The sequence below is a fragment of the Pezoporus occidentalis genome, unplaced genomic scaffold (assembly GCF_034315485.1).
Source record: "Pezoporus occidentalis ecotype Australia unplaced genomic scaffold, CSIRO_AGI_Poc_V1 ctg219, whole genome shotgun sequence".
Classification (NCBI taxonomy): Eukaryota; Metazoa; Chordata; class Aves; order Psittaciformes; family Psittacidae; genus Pezoporus; species Pezoporus occidentalis.
The window spans coordinates 541,028-556,682 of record NW_026914062.1 but is presented as its reverse complement, the minus strand read 5'-3'; the positions used below and the strand labels follow the sequence as shown (position 1 = coordinate 556,682).

The 15,655-nt window shown below is 47.4% G+C and overlaps 1 protein-coding gene across 2 annotated transcripts in view; it reads right to left on the bottom strand.

Annotated features, from left to right (window-relative positions):
* ACAP3 (ArfGAP with coiled-coil, ankyrin repeat and PH domains 3) overlaps positions 1-15,655 on the bottom strand; it is a 75,470-nt gene that overhangs the window by 14,723 nt on the left and 45,092 nt on the right. Inside the window, exons 5-17 of one of the 2 annotated variants that reach the window (XM_062620070.1) lie at positions 15,138-15,196; positions 13,657-13,840; positions 13,016-13,060; positions 12,482-12,577; positions 12,072-12,146; positions 11,578-11,589; positions 4,246-4,358; positions 2,179-2,230; positions 1,610-1,710; positions 1,420-1,531; positions 666-874; positions 319-388; positions 93-187 (exon numbers count right to left, since the gene is read on the bottom strand). In XM_062620070.1, the coding sequence (XP_062476054.1) occupies positions 93-187; positions 319-388; positions 666-874; positions 1,420-1,531; positions 1,610-1,710; positions 2,179-2,230; positions 4,246-4,358; positions 11,578-11,589; positions 12,072-12,146; positions 12,482-12,577; positions 13,016-13,060; positions 13,657-13,840; positions 15,138-15,196 (1,223 nt within the window). The other variant, XM_062620071.1, reaches the window with a different exon arrangement.

Below are 15,655 nucleotides of genomic sequence, written 5' to 3'. Positions count from 1 at the left end.
CCAAGCATGTTTCAGCAGGTTGCTGGCTGGTAATGTCCCATTGACCTTTCTGAGAGTCAAGCTCAGGCTAGAAACAGAGGGACTGGACTCACCTGGAGCTCCCTGATGTTGGCTTCTTAAGTCCCAACTCTTCACACTGTGCCTCATAAATCTGATTCATGGTGCTGTTCCCCAGCTCACACATCAGCTGCAATATAACAGGGATCAAACGAAATCCTCAGATGAGGAGCTAAATTCCCTCTAGTCTAGCTTGCCACCAAGTAAGTCTCCCTCCATGTCCAACATTTATCTCTCTTGCTGTTAAAAGCCAACACTCACCTTCAGCAACTCTGGCTCCCAGGAGTCCAGTGTGAGAGATCGGACCTTGGAGCAGTGAACACCCAGGCTCCTATTTATCCAAAAGGAAGAAATCTGAAACGGTTACATGCCTCAAAACAGAACTTCTCATGCATCATCAAATGAACAAGATCAATCCAGTTCTTATGTATTTATCCATGCAGATTTAGTTACAGCAGAGTTTTATGCATATGCATACACAGATGTGCATCACTTTTGGATCTATCTGTACCAACATTATGATCAGTTATAATTCAGGCTCCACTGTTCTTTCCAGGAGCTTGCAATCCATCTGTGCCTGCAGTGCACAGCATACATGCACACAGTACCTGTGGATACCAGAGCACTCGATGCACAGCAGAATGCCCAGGTTGATACTGGCCCAGCGAGGATCTGGCTGACCACAGTCACAGCACTGGTCATTCCCAGGAATGCTCTGCACTCTCTGTAGGATGGATTCTCCTTTCACACTGCGCTCCCGGGAGTCAGTAGCAGAATCAATGCTGCTGGTTGATGGGGAAGCAGTCCGGTCCAGTCTCTGCAGGGAAAAGGGGGATCTAGGATTCTGCAGAGGACTGGAACAAACCAGACCTTTGCATAGCAGAGGCACTGATAGGAAGCATTACCTGAAGAACAAACTAAGGCTAGTCCAGGAAAGGAAGTGGAAAAGCCTCATTAATGCTTATTATTACTCCAAGGCTGTGCTGCACCCCATCCCTGCTCCGGCAGCATGCAAACCCCTGTTGACACTGTGCATTGCTTGCACTTGTTAAAGACAGGGAGCAAGCCCTTCACAGGGGAACTTAATTCCCAGGTGAACGTCAATCCACAGTGATGGCAAGAAAGTGAAGATGTCAGGACACTGATTTAAAGCCTTGCCTTTCCCCCAGACCAGCTTTACAAGCTTGGCTTTGCTGGTGAATAATCGTTGCCTTTGAGTTCATCCTGACATCAGCTCCCTTCCTTGAGGGCAGAAGTATTTCCCAACAGTCCACATAGACACACGGGACCTGCCACAGCCCAAAAGGCCACTATCAGGGTTCTGAGGTACAACTATGGATCTTTCATGACCCTCTCACTCACTTCAATATAGTAGCTGTCAGGACTCTCCCGGTACGCAGAAGCGATGCTCGCTTGCACAGCCTGGATCCAGGCCTGACGCAGCTTCTCCGAGTCAGCCTGCAGCATGCAGCTCCTGAGAAGGAAGGAAATGAGTTGGAAAGAGAAAAAGGCCAGGGTTGCCCTCCTCAGCACAGACATTCCACAGACTTACTTGGTAGGTGAGACGACCTCAAAGCAAAACCTCCTCTCGATGTCTTCGCATGGCTTGACAGTACAGAGCCGCAGGTCTTCCACCACGACTGTGAGGACATCCTGAAAGGGTGAGAAGAGGTGGCTTTGTTGGTTCCCTCAATCTGTGTAGGACACAATCAGGCCTCTCAGAAAACTCCTTCCCAAACCCTGCTGGCTTGGCATATGCTGAGTGCAGAAGAGCAGAGCCAGCCCACCACTGCATAACTCCAGGGCAATAGGAAGAGGTTACACAGAATCAAAGCATGGGACAACATGCACCTGAAGTGGCAGGCTTAGTGGGGACTTCAACTTCCTCTGCTGAACAGGGGTATTTAGGATGCCACATACACTGTCTGCTGCCACTGAGATCTCAGCACAGTCTAACTTTGGAGCAGAGTAATGCCTGAATAGGCTTCCTGTCCCTCTGATGCAATTCCCCTCCCCACTCCTTCCACTCCACTCCCCCACCATGGTTGGAAGTCCCCAGCAAAGCAGGATACCAGACAAGTTGGCTAATCTGCCAGTGTCATCTGGGGCAGCCTCACTGACCTTTAGCTTTTTCTGGTACACCAGCTGACTGTTCTGTATGGAGAACCACCTCCTGAGGGAAGACAGACAGACAGACAGACATCAGAATTGAACCGTACTAGCAGCTTGTTCTGGCAGAGCAGGTATCTCTCCATCTTAAGAGTATGATTTATCTCAAGAAAAGCTCACACTTCCCCAGTGCCCTCCCTCAGAGAACAAGAAAGGGTTTCCAGCCTTAGGGAATGACCCCTGCCTTCAGGATGCTATGATGGCAAGTGTTCTAGATACATCAGTGGATAGCAAGAAGGAAGGAAAGACAGGGAGAAACAGAGGAGTAGGGCAGTCCCATGTTACTGCCTACGATTTCTGTCTGCACACTGGGGCAGGCAGTAAATCCAGTGCCTGTGGGACACGTTGCACTGGTTAGGGCATACTTCCATATGTGCTCGGTGGGTATATTGACATTTACTGTGGAAGGTGGTCAAACAATGCCAAAGCTCCTGTTTCCTCTACAGGCAGCTATGTGTGAAGGAAGTCTACCTTCTTAGGAGGAAACAAATCACTAGCTAGCAGCTTTCCATTAAAATACAAGTGACAGAAGGTCCATGTGATGCTGACAGAAGAGATAATTCTCTGGTGTCTTAATCCAAACCCCCAGGTCATTTCCTCATTCCAAGATACAGCCTAAGATTTAGCAATCTGGTCACCTTCATGGAGGGCAATGGAAACCATCACTACCTCTAAGCTTTAGGAAGAAGGTACTGGAATACCTGAGCAGAGAGTCAGAGGCTTGCAGCAGGATGCTATTTAGAGCACGTACTACACATTCTGTTTGCAAATGAACTAGGTTCCCTGGGAAAATGAGATGAGACAGGGTTCTCTTTGCCATTGCTGAAATATTAAATAGATAAGAGACAACAAAAGGATTTGACACATCTGGGGAGAAATGGGAAAATACAGGTACTTGGAGGCCACACTGGAGCATGTATTTCTGCCTGGTGCTGGCTCCCAGCCCAGTATCCCAAACTGTGGATTTTGCTGTTCTTTCTTTCTGCCCCCTCCTGCTCACAGGAGGGGGAGGCACAAACAGTGAGTAGCTAAGTGACAGTGAGAAGGTGATGAGTAGGCTGCAGGAGCTGTGAATAGCTCAGATGCAGGCAGATATGGCTAAGAGTGGGTGGGTTTGAGGAGACAGAGATGGCTGCGGGGAGGCTACAGACTGTGTATGACTGGGAATTAGGAGGACACAGGGAGGAACCATTCCTCTCTATCACAAGAGTCAAGCACAGGTCTGGATATTAACCCAACATACTCTGAATGTACCTCATAGCCAAGTAAAAGACCTCTTAATATTGTATTATCTCCCTGTTATGTGAGAGCAGGAAATGTAGGTCAAAAAGGCACTGATCTCATGCATTAGAAACTCATGGGAAGGGCTTGAATCCTTTTGCACAGCCTTGTATGAAACCCATTGACTCTCTCAAGGGAAGCTAAACACATAAATATCGACCAAGGCTAGAACATGAAATCTTTGCTTCCACTTCCCCAAGGTCTCTGGCAGCTGCAGACACTCCTGACTAGTGCAGGCAGCACATGGCATTCCCAGTGACCTACCAGATGAAACAGTTTGAATTATTAAGAGCAGGGTCAGGGCACTGAAAGCCATTTCCCAGCTCCCAGCAGCACAGCTGGTGTCTCCACTCTCACATATCTCCCTGTTTCAGAAGAGACAGGTTTGATTCTCATGGCATGTCTTGTTGTTTCTCTTAATTGTTATAAATGCATAGCTTTCCTAGGGCAATACCTGAGCTGGCTGTGCCTTATCTTCCCTGCATGGAACCTGGTCATTCTTCCATTGTAGAAAGCACTCCTGGGGTTTTAATTCCCTGGCATTTACTAAGATGCAGAACATGAGCTGGCTCCTTCTATGATGCAGCCTCAAGAGGAATAGACAGCTTAGAATCTTTCCAGTGATAATAACAGTTGCTAAGATGCCCCTAAAAGTGAAGTGTGCTCCTTTGCAGGCAGTATTAATTGTGTTCAAGAGTCTCAGCCCAAATATCAAATGGAATATGAGTTATTACTCACCGATTCCATGTTTTGAAAGCATTGCTAGCTCTCTTGAAGAGGTAGCCTTCCATCACCACTCCATTTGGGGCATCAACATTAAACTCCACCTTCGAGTCATCATAGGAGAAGTCCTGCAAACAGAAAGAGACAGACTCTAACACGACAGCACTCTGCAGGACCAAGATGAAGATGAGCTTAGTAAAAAGATCAAGAAGAGAAAAACATCTATGTAAAATCCTAAGGTTCAGGCAGAGCTGTCTGCCACACCATATCCCTATGCCTTAGTGGGCTGCAGCCATGAATAGCAGTCACGAGCTGTTCTCATTCCAGTAAGCTTATGTGACCCTATTTTTTGCCTAAAGCAAATACATGCTATATTTCTATGCTCTGGTAGCTCATGAGGAGAAAGGCAGGTTGCTCATGATAGTGAGAGCTAAAAATGCCCAGTATTTGGGGCAGTTTGCAATGGGAAATACAGCAATAGAAGTGCTTTTCACTGGCTGAATTAGCAATTATTCTGCCACTTCTCTGTTCTGCAAATGGCCAGGAACAGAACAAACCCCTTTTCACACAGCCATGGTGATTTCTGGAAGGAAGATTTATCAATTCCCTTTTCCTTAGCTATCATCATGTGCCACCTCCAATCTGTGCTCATTCAAGTCTATGCTTTGCTACTAGTCAGAGCTGATTTGTCAGGTTTGGCACTGATTCATCAGCCAGATCTCATGGATTCTGACAGCTGCTGAGCAAGACACAGAGCACAGAGAATAGCAGCTGCTCCCACAAAACACAGGATCCTGCTCCCTGGGCCATGGTCTGCCTCCTTCCCAAGGGAAACTAGGTCAGGAAAGCCAAATGACTTTCCCCTCTAACCTGGGGAACTAAGGAACATTGTCTCTTTGCACACTGATCCCACTCCACTGGTTCATTCTACCCACAGCTCCCTCTCTGTTGAGTGCAAATATTTCCCCCCATACTTTGTGGTCCAAAGACACAACAGTGCAGTGAAAACAGCCCTGTTAAGTGCCTTTCCTAGCTCAGCACAGAAGGCCCCAGTGATGCTGTGTTGCTAAGCAACATGCACTTCACTCTCATTAAGATGAGTTATTTTCATGCCCAGAGATGCAAGCTTGCCTGGGAGGTGTCATAGTAAGAATAAAGCTGATACAGAAGGAGGAGATGTAATGGGACAGGACTGAGTCATTCCCTGGAAAGCCAGCAGGATGCCCAATTACACGCTAGAAACTGCTGTAAGGCACCCAATTAAGAGGTCTGCTCAGCCCTAAATTTCTTTGCTGGAAGAGGGTGAATCCCAGGGGGGTCCTCTTCTGCAGATGTCTTTCATGTACGTGCTGCAAACAGAGGCCAGAGGGAATTTTCCTCTAACTCGTAGGTATTTGAAGATGGGATTTTTATAGAGCTGCTCCAAAGTGACAATTATGTACCTTTGATGAGAGATGTGTAATAAATAATGCAAACAGCCACAAACCTGGGCCTTGCTCAAAGACACACAGCAAGTGTAGGGCAAAACCCTTCTTAAAATGACCTCCTTAAGCTGTGCCTTACTTTGTAGAACAGGCAAAAATAAGGGGGGGGGGAATGGACATAAAAACACCTGACTTCCTCAGCTGTCCTTATCTACTCAAGCAGTGTGATGGTAAGAAGGTCAGATTGCTGATGAGTGCAGAGGAAACAGATGGGCCATATGCGTCACTAGAGTAAATCCACTACAAACCAGTGGAATCAAGCCAGGTGTGAAGTTAACCTCATTGAGTCTGTATTGTATTACACCTCTACAAAGTAAGTGGCCAAAGCAGAACATCTGAAGGCACATGGAGTTGTTCCTTGCCTTGGGAAGGACCCTAACCTGCATCAAGCCCAGTTTTAGGAAGTGAAAATCATACACAAACCACCAAGCCCGTGTACAGTTAAGATGACAGAGAGGCATCTGGGTGATGGCCAAACATAGAAACACTGCTGGGAAGAATGGCTTGTGTTCACATTACTTTGAAGCTGTTTCTCTTCCTTGTTCCCTCGTTAGTCAGGAAACATCCCCAGGCCAAACTCTGCTCATGTGTCTGCTGGTGTAACTCCTGAGCAACTCCACTGCTCTCAACAGTAAGTACTGAAGGGCAGTTGAGGGCACAACACATCGACCAGAGCTGTAAGCTGGATTTGTAAAGTAGGTAGAAATCAAGGGAGAGATCCAAGGGATAAGGACCTGTCTGCCTCTTATCCCTGCGGCTTGTGGCAGTCTGATCCTCAGGGGCACTTTGTTTCATTACACTCTGCTTGGAAGGACCTGAAGTCTTTGCTAATAGATTATTGAGGGGGGGAAGAGTGAAAGAAATCCAGCAGTTATCCCCTTAATCAGAAGCATTTCTCCTTTCTCAGCCAGGCCAAGGCCAAAAGGGAGATGTACAGAGGCAGCTCAGGCAGCTGAAAGGCAAAATCATAGCAAGTGCAACTGTGAAACTTCCAGCACACCAGATAAAGCTTAAACCATGGGCTTAAACACTGGATTCCTGAGCACATCTTCCTGCTGCAGCCCATGCAGGGAACTTTCCTATCAATGGTTGTGATGAGAGGAGAGACTTCTGGAAATAAAGAACATGTGTTGACACCTGACTCCAGGCCAGAGCTGGCTTAGAAACTGTGTGAGGAGATCATCTTGCCAATGGTGTTGAAGTGGCTACAGCAGGGTAGGAGAGGGCACACATAGGCTTTGTTTTGTCTCCTCTTTTTCCATTTCCTGCCATACATGAGTTTTTAATGCAGGATTTTAATAAACTACCTTTTACCGAATCCTTCCCATCACTGCAGTGTACACAGAGTAGGCAAGTCAGCTCTACATGAGTTTGGACTGATTTATGAAGTCTGAATTTAGCACCTCATTGTCTATGTAACAGGGAGAGTACTTGACACGGAAAAGGCTGCCTGGGATCAGGATGTGGATGGCTTTGGCTACAGCACGATTAGCAACAGCAGTGACATGTTGGATCACACATTGGTGTAATAAATGGGATGTCTTCCAGAATCAGAAACCAGATCTCTGCCATCATCTGCTTCCCTTCCAGTGGATCACAGCAACCTTGTCTCACTGTCCCCTTCCCTTCCCAGTCCTGTCACTCCAACTTTACACACAGAGCTGCCTGGGAACTGCTATTCTTCTGGACATAACCTTGCAATGGTTTCAAGGGGAGCACTCCAAATGCTGCTGAGGCAGCAATGAAGTAACACATTCCAAGAGACAAATCCATGGGGATGTGGAAAAGGACATTAATGCGGATGCTTTCAACCCAGGAAATGGGAAGGGGAAACCCAGCACAGGCACAGACAGACCCATGGAAGAAGAAACAAGAAAACCCCTATTTGAAGGTTGCTTCACAGACCATTCAGTTAAGAACTCCCTGCCTACCTCCACACACGCTTGCACTGCAGAGGCCAGACAAGCTCTTCCTATTGCTCCTGTGAAGCATTTTGGGCAGAGAAAATGGTTGATGAAATTAAATAACCCTCAGATTCAGAGAGCAGATTTATTATGAAGAGAGAAGATGCCCCTCATCACCCTGGAATCCTGTTCTGAGTAAGGAGCACTGCCTAAGCACCATGGGAGGAGGAAGGTCTGGTTTATTAGTCCAGCCTTATCCCAATCTGGGTAAGAATACACAGAACCCCTCTCTAAAATACCAAAGCTTTCTTAAACCTCTTTAAAATGCATCCACTATGGCAATGGCCTTACCTGAAAAGCCACAGCATCACTTCCTCAGTGTATCAGTTCAACATGGAAATAATGATACTGCCCTTTTCTGTACAATGTTCTGATTTCTACTGATAGAAAACTATCAAAACTAGGCAATCCTGACCAGTGAATCAGTTCAGTCCAGGTAGGTTTAGATATTTGGATATAGAGAAATTTAGCTCACTACCAAACCTCCATGTTATTTTAGTTTCAGTCAATACCATTTAGGATAAGCACAACACATGCAACAAACACTGTTCCTCATACAAGACAGGCTTTTACCCAAAATTGCCCTCTTAAGTAACCAATGATGCTGAGTATTGAACAATGATATTAAGCACACTCTAACAGCATCATGTATCCATCCATGCATTGAAAAGAACTTCTCCTGGAGGCGAGTTAAAAACTGTGTGTGACTAGTTTGACTATTTGATTCTAAAGAGAATTATCTTCTCTTATATTGAATACATTACATACATTAAAGATGCTCACACCCCCCTCCCACACAAACACTGGGGCACGCACATTCTGTTCACTTCTGGTGCCTGAATATATTTCAAGCTTTTCTCTGGCTATTTTTACCTCTGTGTATACACTGTGTAGAACCCAAGACACTCAGAGGCAGATGGAATTTGGAGGAGGGCTCCACCACCTCCACTCCCATTCTGTGCAGACAGCTTTCATCCATTCTGGCCAAATCCCATTTACAGACCTTTTGTTTCTTGAATTTCCTAATGCCAAATGATGCACAGAGATCTGTGCCCTGCCCCACAGCTTTTCCAACCCAAAACAGAACCAAACACATTTGCTCTCCTGCAGTAATAAAGCTTTTGGGTCAGCAAGCACGGTCCTACAGGCACAATCCTTGCTCCCCCAGGGAAAAGTGCCCTCTAAACTTCCTCCCCAAGTCAAGCCAACCCTGCAGCAGTCTCCTTACCAGGAGGTATTCAAGCCTGCTGAAGATCTTCATGATGCCAGCTCCAAGGGAGGTTTTGCTGCTCTCACCTAGAGAGCAGGGAGCAGCTCTGTGCGTCCTCTCTCTTCGCTCTCTAGAGCAGCATCTCTGCTAAGCACCGTGGGCTGGCAGGGAAGGAGGGATTTCTTTTTCAGCCCTTTCTCCTTTACCCCTCCTACTCCTTTTTGGGAAGCTGTAAGCTCTGCCACTGGCTCCTGTCAAAGCAGGGGCACCAGGCAAAGGAAGTCTGCTAGCCCCTGGGGACCACCTGCCTACCCCCTCCTCGCCTCTATTCACTGGCAATCAGCTTAGAGCAAGGGCTGATTATCATACAGCTGCCACAGAGGCACAGAGGGAGCAGGAGAAGCCAGGCAACACAGAGCAAAGTTGACAGGAAGATGCTCACCGAATGCCTCCCTGACCTGAACAGAGCCAGGCTTGTCTGCCTTTAGCAGGGGCTGCTTCCCCCAGCTTCCTGGAGCAGAGCCACTCTTTGGCCAGCAATTCCATCCCAGCTCCACAGAAATCAGGGTGCTGCAGTGCCATATGGCCCCTGGTTTGTTATCTACCAGCTGGACTAAATGAGGCAGAGAGCTCTGCCTTGGCACTGCATCCACCCCATGCAAAAGGGCAACAGAAGCACAATTGCTTCCTCACTGCTCTCGACCATGGAATAGGTGAGAGGATGCAAAGAAGCTTTTATAGAGCCCTGTCCTCTTCCACTCAGTTGTGATGCAGTGGAAGGGTTCAGAATCTGCAAGGCAGGACAGGTTTAAACGTTATCATCTCTCTACACATTTCCCACTGGGAAAAATTGTGTTCCAGTGCTAAATGCTCCAGATTTTGCCTCCTGAGGGGTCCAACCTACACCAGGTCCTGCATGTCTTTGTGCATCCATTTAAAGCAACTAAACCCACATAAAAATATATAAGCTCATTATATGTGTGGTTTAAGACAGTTTAGTTTAACACACAAGAGAAATGTGGGAAGCTACAGGACTATTTCTTCAGCCTTTGCAGAAATGTCCTTGCACACAGACATCCCACACACAGGCTGAAGAAAGGCATCTTCATGCTGAAGATCCTCTCCCTTTGCACAACAGGAGGAGAACTAAAATATTTAATGTCGCTCGTAAAAACTGAGGCTCTTCCTTTCCTCTTGCTGATTTATTAGAGCACTTTTGTATAAGTGAGCATTATTTCATATAAAGTGTGAAGCTGCAAATGGAGATATTTAAGGTTTTGGAGCTGGGCAGCACTTAAAATGACAGCTTAAACTGACATCTGTCCTAGGAAACTGCCCTGAAGGTGGCAGATGTTCCATTAGGGAAGATGGGGAAAGACTGGCATAGGAAAAAGGCACCAAAATGAGAGTATCAAAGGAAATAGTCAGATTTGTGCTGAGTTTTTCTTTCCTAGCAAATTTAATTGAAAGAGTAATTAAATAAAATGCAACACCCCCCCTTCCTTGTGAATTTGGTTCTTAGGAGGCTGCCCTCCAGGCCTCACAAAGCTGCCCAAGGCCAGTTTAACTCCCTGCCTTCAGAATCTGCACAGCTTCCCCTCCCCAAGAACACTTCAAAAGGCATTATGTTTAAACTGGATTCCCTCCTTTCCTGTCATGCCTTAGCAGGCTGCCTGGGAAATCCCTGTGTTGAGGAAAAAAGGATATTTCTACCACCATACCACACTTTAATTAAGCACAGCTAAATCTCCAAGAGACCAGGGAGTGTTCTGGGCTCAGCATGAAGACAGATTCAGCTGTGTGTGAGATGCTCACCAGCTGCAGAGTGCCATGCTCCATTGCAAAGGGAGGAGCAACACTGACCCAGAGTAGCTCAAAAGCAGCCTAACATTTCCAGGCAGGAAGCTTTAAATCCTAAATTGCAGTAGGGATGTTCAGCTCTCCTCCAAGCTTATGCATACAGAGAGTCACAGCTCTATGCATATGTACCCTAATGAAGACTAATTGCTCTTTTCCCTCTTGGAGCCTGACCTCTGCTTCATTCCCTGCTAGTCCAGTCAAAGCCACATAAAGAGATTTAACTGATGCACTACACTAGAGAGATTTTCCATGTTCCCTTGAATGAAGTCATCACTCCAGCAGAGTCCCAGGGGAGCTGAGAGATCACAAATGGCTTTACCCCTCCCTCGGAACACTTAACCTAAGGGAGCATTTGCACAGGCTGATTCACAGGGAATGTCTGTCATTAGCTTTCAAACCTGGTTAAATTTCCATTTCATGGGTTATGACATTTTTGAGAGAGCGTTAGAAAGAAAACAACAGCCACTTACACTCCTGTTGCTGACAGTTATTGATTCACACAAGTGCCTGACAGATACAGACTCATTAGTGGTTCCTGATCAGAGCTTGGTTCATGAACAGCTATTCCTCAGGGCTCTCTGAGGAATGAGATGAATGTGTATGTTTGAAGTCCACCATCAGCTTCTGTTATGAGCCTGTGCATCCAGTTCACCTCCACCAGACCCATGGTCCTCAAAGGCTCCTTAGGTACCAAACACGCGTTAAGTGCCAGCCAAGTACTGCTGCCACTGCAACACTGAGCTCTGAGTCAAGACTGGCCACCACACAGAGTAAATGGGATAGGAATCTTGTTTTAGCACAGAAGAAGGAAATACATGTGGGTACTCACCTGCAGGAGGGTCTGCAGGGGCAGGTCAGCAATCCATGGAGAGAAGGAAAAGGAAAAACAACAGTTATGTTTCTGCAAACTTCAGATTTGGGATCATTCCCAGATAAATGGTCAGAAAATCAGAGCCCACATTAATCAAAGATGCCTCCTTACTGAAGGCTCAGACTTGTTCGATAATAAATCCTATTGTTTTGTCAGTTCATGGTGGTTAATCCCAGTTACAGCAGGTGAGAAGACACACAGTGGGGTACCATAGCTCAGCTGAGAACAACCCCTTGCTCAGCCACAGCAGCTCTGTTCCTTGCGTCCCCATGGAATAGAGCTTTCCAAAGTCATGCTGCTCAAGGCTGCAGCCATGTCATGTCACAAATGCTACTGCTGTGAAGGACTAGCCCAGCAAGACCCCTCATCAGATGGCAGTTGCCACTATGATCCAGAGAACCACAATGATGGAAAGAAGTGCTGCTTGCACCAAGCTGTAGCCCCAGACTCACCCTCTGCTGTATCAGTGCGTGCTTGTGCTCCATCTCCCTCTTCTCCACTGCAGAATCAATCACCAGCTGGTCCAGCTAAAGGCAGGGAGAAGAACATCAGGTATAAAAGTCAAGAAGGAGGTTTATAAGCCACTGTCTATCCCTGCTTCCCTGCTCTGGGATCACATCAGCTCTAACTAACATCGTAAGGCCCCAGAAGAGGGGAAAGGCTGTGTTTGGGTGTGCACTGAAAGTAACCATGGCTCTTGGCTGCCACCCCATAGTGCAGTGTGGCTCATCCAACACCCAAGCAGCATGATGCTCTGACCACTCCCAGATTACCACGTATGGCAGCTGAATAGGAAAGAGTAAGTCCTTCCAGGGTGAAGGGGTACAAACACATTGAGTCAATGTATTTCCTGTCCCCTCACCTCTGTGGCTAGTTTCTTCATGTAGGGATCCAGTTCATGGAGAAGACTGTAGCCCTGCTGGAAGAAGGTGTACTGGGCATGCATGAAGGACAGCATCTGGGGAGGGAAACAACAGCAAGGTCAGAACAGGTCCTGGGACAAAGTGAATATGAAAAGTCCTTATCACCCACATAAAAGTCTTTACAAGGTCTAACCCTTTCCTTTCCCAAAGCAATCTGTCTATTAGATGCCTCTCCCTCTTCTCCTTTCTTCCTCTCACAAATCCACAGTCAGGTAACCCTGTTGTGAGCACAAAGCAGTAAAAGCAGTGTCCTTCACCCCTAAAAGTCCCCTCCAGGCCTGGCCTGTGGAGATTCTTGCTGGTCCTTCATTCTCCCCTCTTGTTGGCATACCTGCAGCCCCCAGAGCAGTCCCAGACAGCATCTCCAGGGCAGACTGAGGAGTCGGTATGTCGACCCATGCAACCTGAAATGGAGAGGGCTGCCTTTCATTGAGTCACTGAGAGCAGCCACAGAGAACACAGAGAGCCCTTACCGCATCCAGGATCTCAAACTTCTTCTTGGCCTGCAGGACGTTGATCTGTGAAGGAATGAAGAGAAGACTCTCAGAACCAGCAGCATCAGTCTGGCACAGAGATCTAAGTATGAACAACTTGCTGCAATACCCCTAGTAGCAAACCACAAACTATTCAAGGACAGCAAAGCCCTGTGCTGCAGTAGGTCCCAAAGTTCTCTGAGCTGCCTTGAGGCATAATGCAGCCTGTCTTTATGAAAGAGCAGGCTGTGATGGGATGAAAGGACCTTCACTGGTGGGGCTGTGAGTTCTGTCACTGATCACATCTGCTTGGAATAGCCAAAGGATGTCACAAGTGGTGTAAGAGAGGCGAGGCTCTTCCCCATGTCATTAGTTGCTTTGATCTTTATAACTCTCCAGAGAGGCTGGCAAACAGTGTCATGAAACTACTGAAAGTGAGGGACCAAACACAACACTGTCAAGCATTCTCTGCATGCTCCTACATGTAGGACATGTCCTTAAGGGCAAACATCTGGGTCTGTGTACAAGTAAACATGTGTGTACTTGTGCTCATAGTGGTCCACGAGATTGTTTAGCAATTTCCCTCTGATGTCTTGTCCTGGACTAGGAGATCCAGGCAAAGCCGGGGCACAGACACCAACCTGCAACACATAATCTAGAGCCAGATGTCGGAAACACTTTCTGGTTATGGTCAAGGTGCCTGTTGCTTCCTCCACTTCATGGGGCTTGTGCCGAGGTGCCTGGGCATTCTTCACCAGGGAAATCTCCATGTCCTCCCGCACCTTGTCAAACTGCTTCTTGGTTTCCTTGAACTTCCGGACATCACTGGAACCCAGAGAGGATAAGGTGGTGAGAATCATTGCTACAAAGCAACTAGGATCTTGCTGATACCAGCAATATATATGGAGGAGTGCAATCAGGTACACTGTGATCATCAAGATCCTGCTCCAGATGCCACTGGGATCCTAACCCAGCCCACCAAGCTCCACTGTGTTCAGCTGGACTGACTCTAGATTAACTCTAGACAGTCTTTAATCTTTACAGAGACTTGGTAAGGAAAGATGCTGGACCAAGGGCAGGAGCAATGCAGGTATCAAAGCACCAGGGCCTGCCAGCACAGAGGTTGAGCAGTACAAGAGCAAAAAAAGAGTAAGTTGCAAAGATGGTGGGAGGATGACAGACCCAAAAGGAAGGTGAAATTCCTCCTCCTGGCTGCCAGCCTTAAGCAGATTAAATCTGAGCTCATCAGAGAAATGATTATAGAGAAAGCAGGGGTAGGGTAAGCATGAGGCAAGAAGATGGGGATGAAGAAGGAGGGGGTCAGCCAGTGACTCCCTCCTCCATCAACACACCCAGCTGCTGAGGGATGCACAATTCCCAGTTCCCATGGCAACTGGCTCCTGCTGAGCTGAAGCCTCTCCTGCCTCTCTGACCCATATTCACACACTGGGATGTGCTGCACCCGGTACCTGCCCCAGGGAAAGAGGCACTCAGAGGAAGCACGTCAATGCAGCAATGGCAGGAACAGCCTGGCAGGAGCCATGATCCAAGGAACACACTGTCCCCATCCATTTAACAACCTGGGCCCACTTCTTCTGCACCTCAGCCTTGCCACGTGCAAGTCAACATCCTTAATACCAATATTCTGCATTGCTCACACCACTGTAAACTTGCTTTTCATTAGCAAATAACTCAAGCTCCAAGCTGAAGGCACAGTGATGATAGCTGCTCCCTCTACAGAAAGAAAGGCTTTCCTGTCATCTGACAAGTGCTCAGGTTACTCCAGAAGAGCAGGGCTGCTGTAATTTTGAGCAACTAAACATGATGCATGGGGAGCCAAGAACAGAACTTCATGATGATGCTCTGATCTGGAGCTATGCCCGATATCCAGCTTTAACTAGGAGCTGGGAACAGGACAAAGACATCTGGTAGACAACACAGCAACCAAATGACTGCAAGATGACAGCACAGAAACCAGATCCTTTCCTCTGCCCTTCAGTGTCTCTTCTGCCCCAAGCTTCAGCACTTGTGCAGAGGTCACAGTCCTGTTTCCAGTGCACACAGGACAGGGGCAATGGAAGCTCAAGAAGCTGAAGCCCAAACTGATGGGCCAAGTACTCACTCTTTGACAAAATTGTGCAGCTGCTGTCGGACTGACCTCTGAGCCTGGTCAAACAGGATCTGCAAGAGAAGAAAAGGCAAAGAATCGCAAATGTTTTTGCAACAGGAAAGACTGAGGAGCCAGAAAATCCATGAGCACTCTTTAGGAGCTTCAGTGTGTAGGAGTCAGCATTAGTTCAGTGCTTGGTGGTGTTCAGCACTCCCTTACAAGCACAGAATTCCCGTGCTGCAGGTTCCACAGCCTGTGCCAGGGCTCTGAACAGCACAGAGACCTGTGCCACCAACGTAAGAGGAGCAGTCGCATTCAGTCTCCACTTTGAACTGTCTCCTGTGTGGAATTCCTCGTTCTGCCAGAGGAGGGCACTGTCACCTCAGCACTGCACCGCTTAGGCCCGGCCACAGGAACCACCGCTGACGGTACATCCCCGCCAGCCGCAAGCTGGTGAACATCAGAGGTCCGAGCACATGGTATAAAGACCGAGTTCTTACAAGTCTTTTACATTTTACTCTCCTATTTAT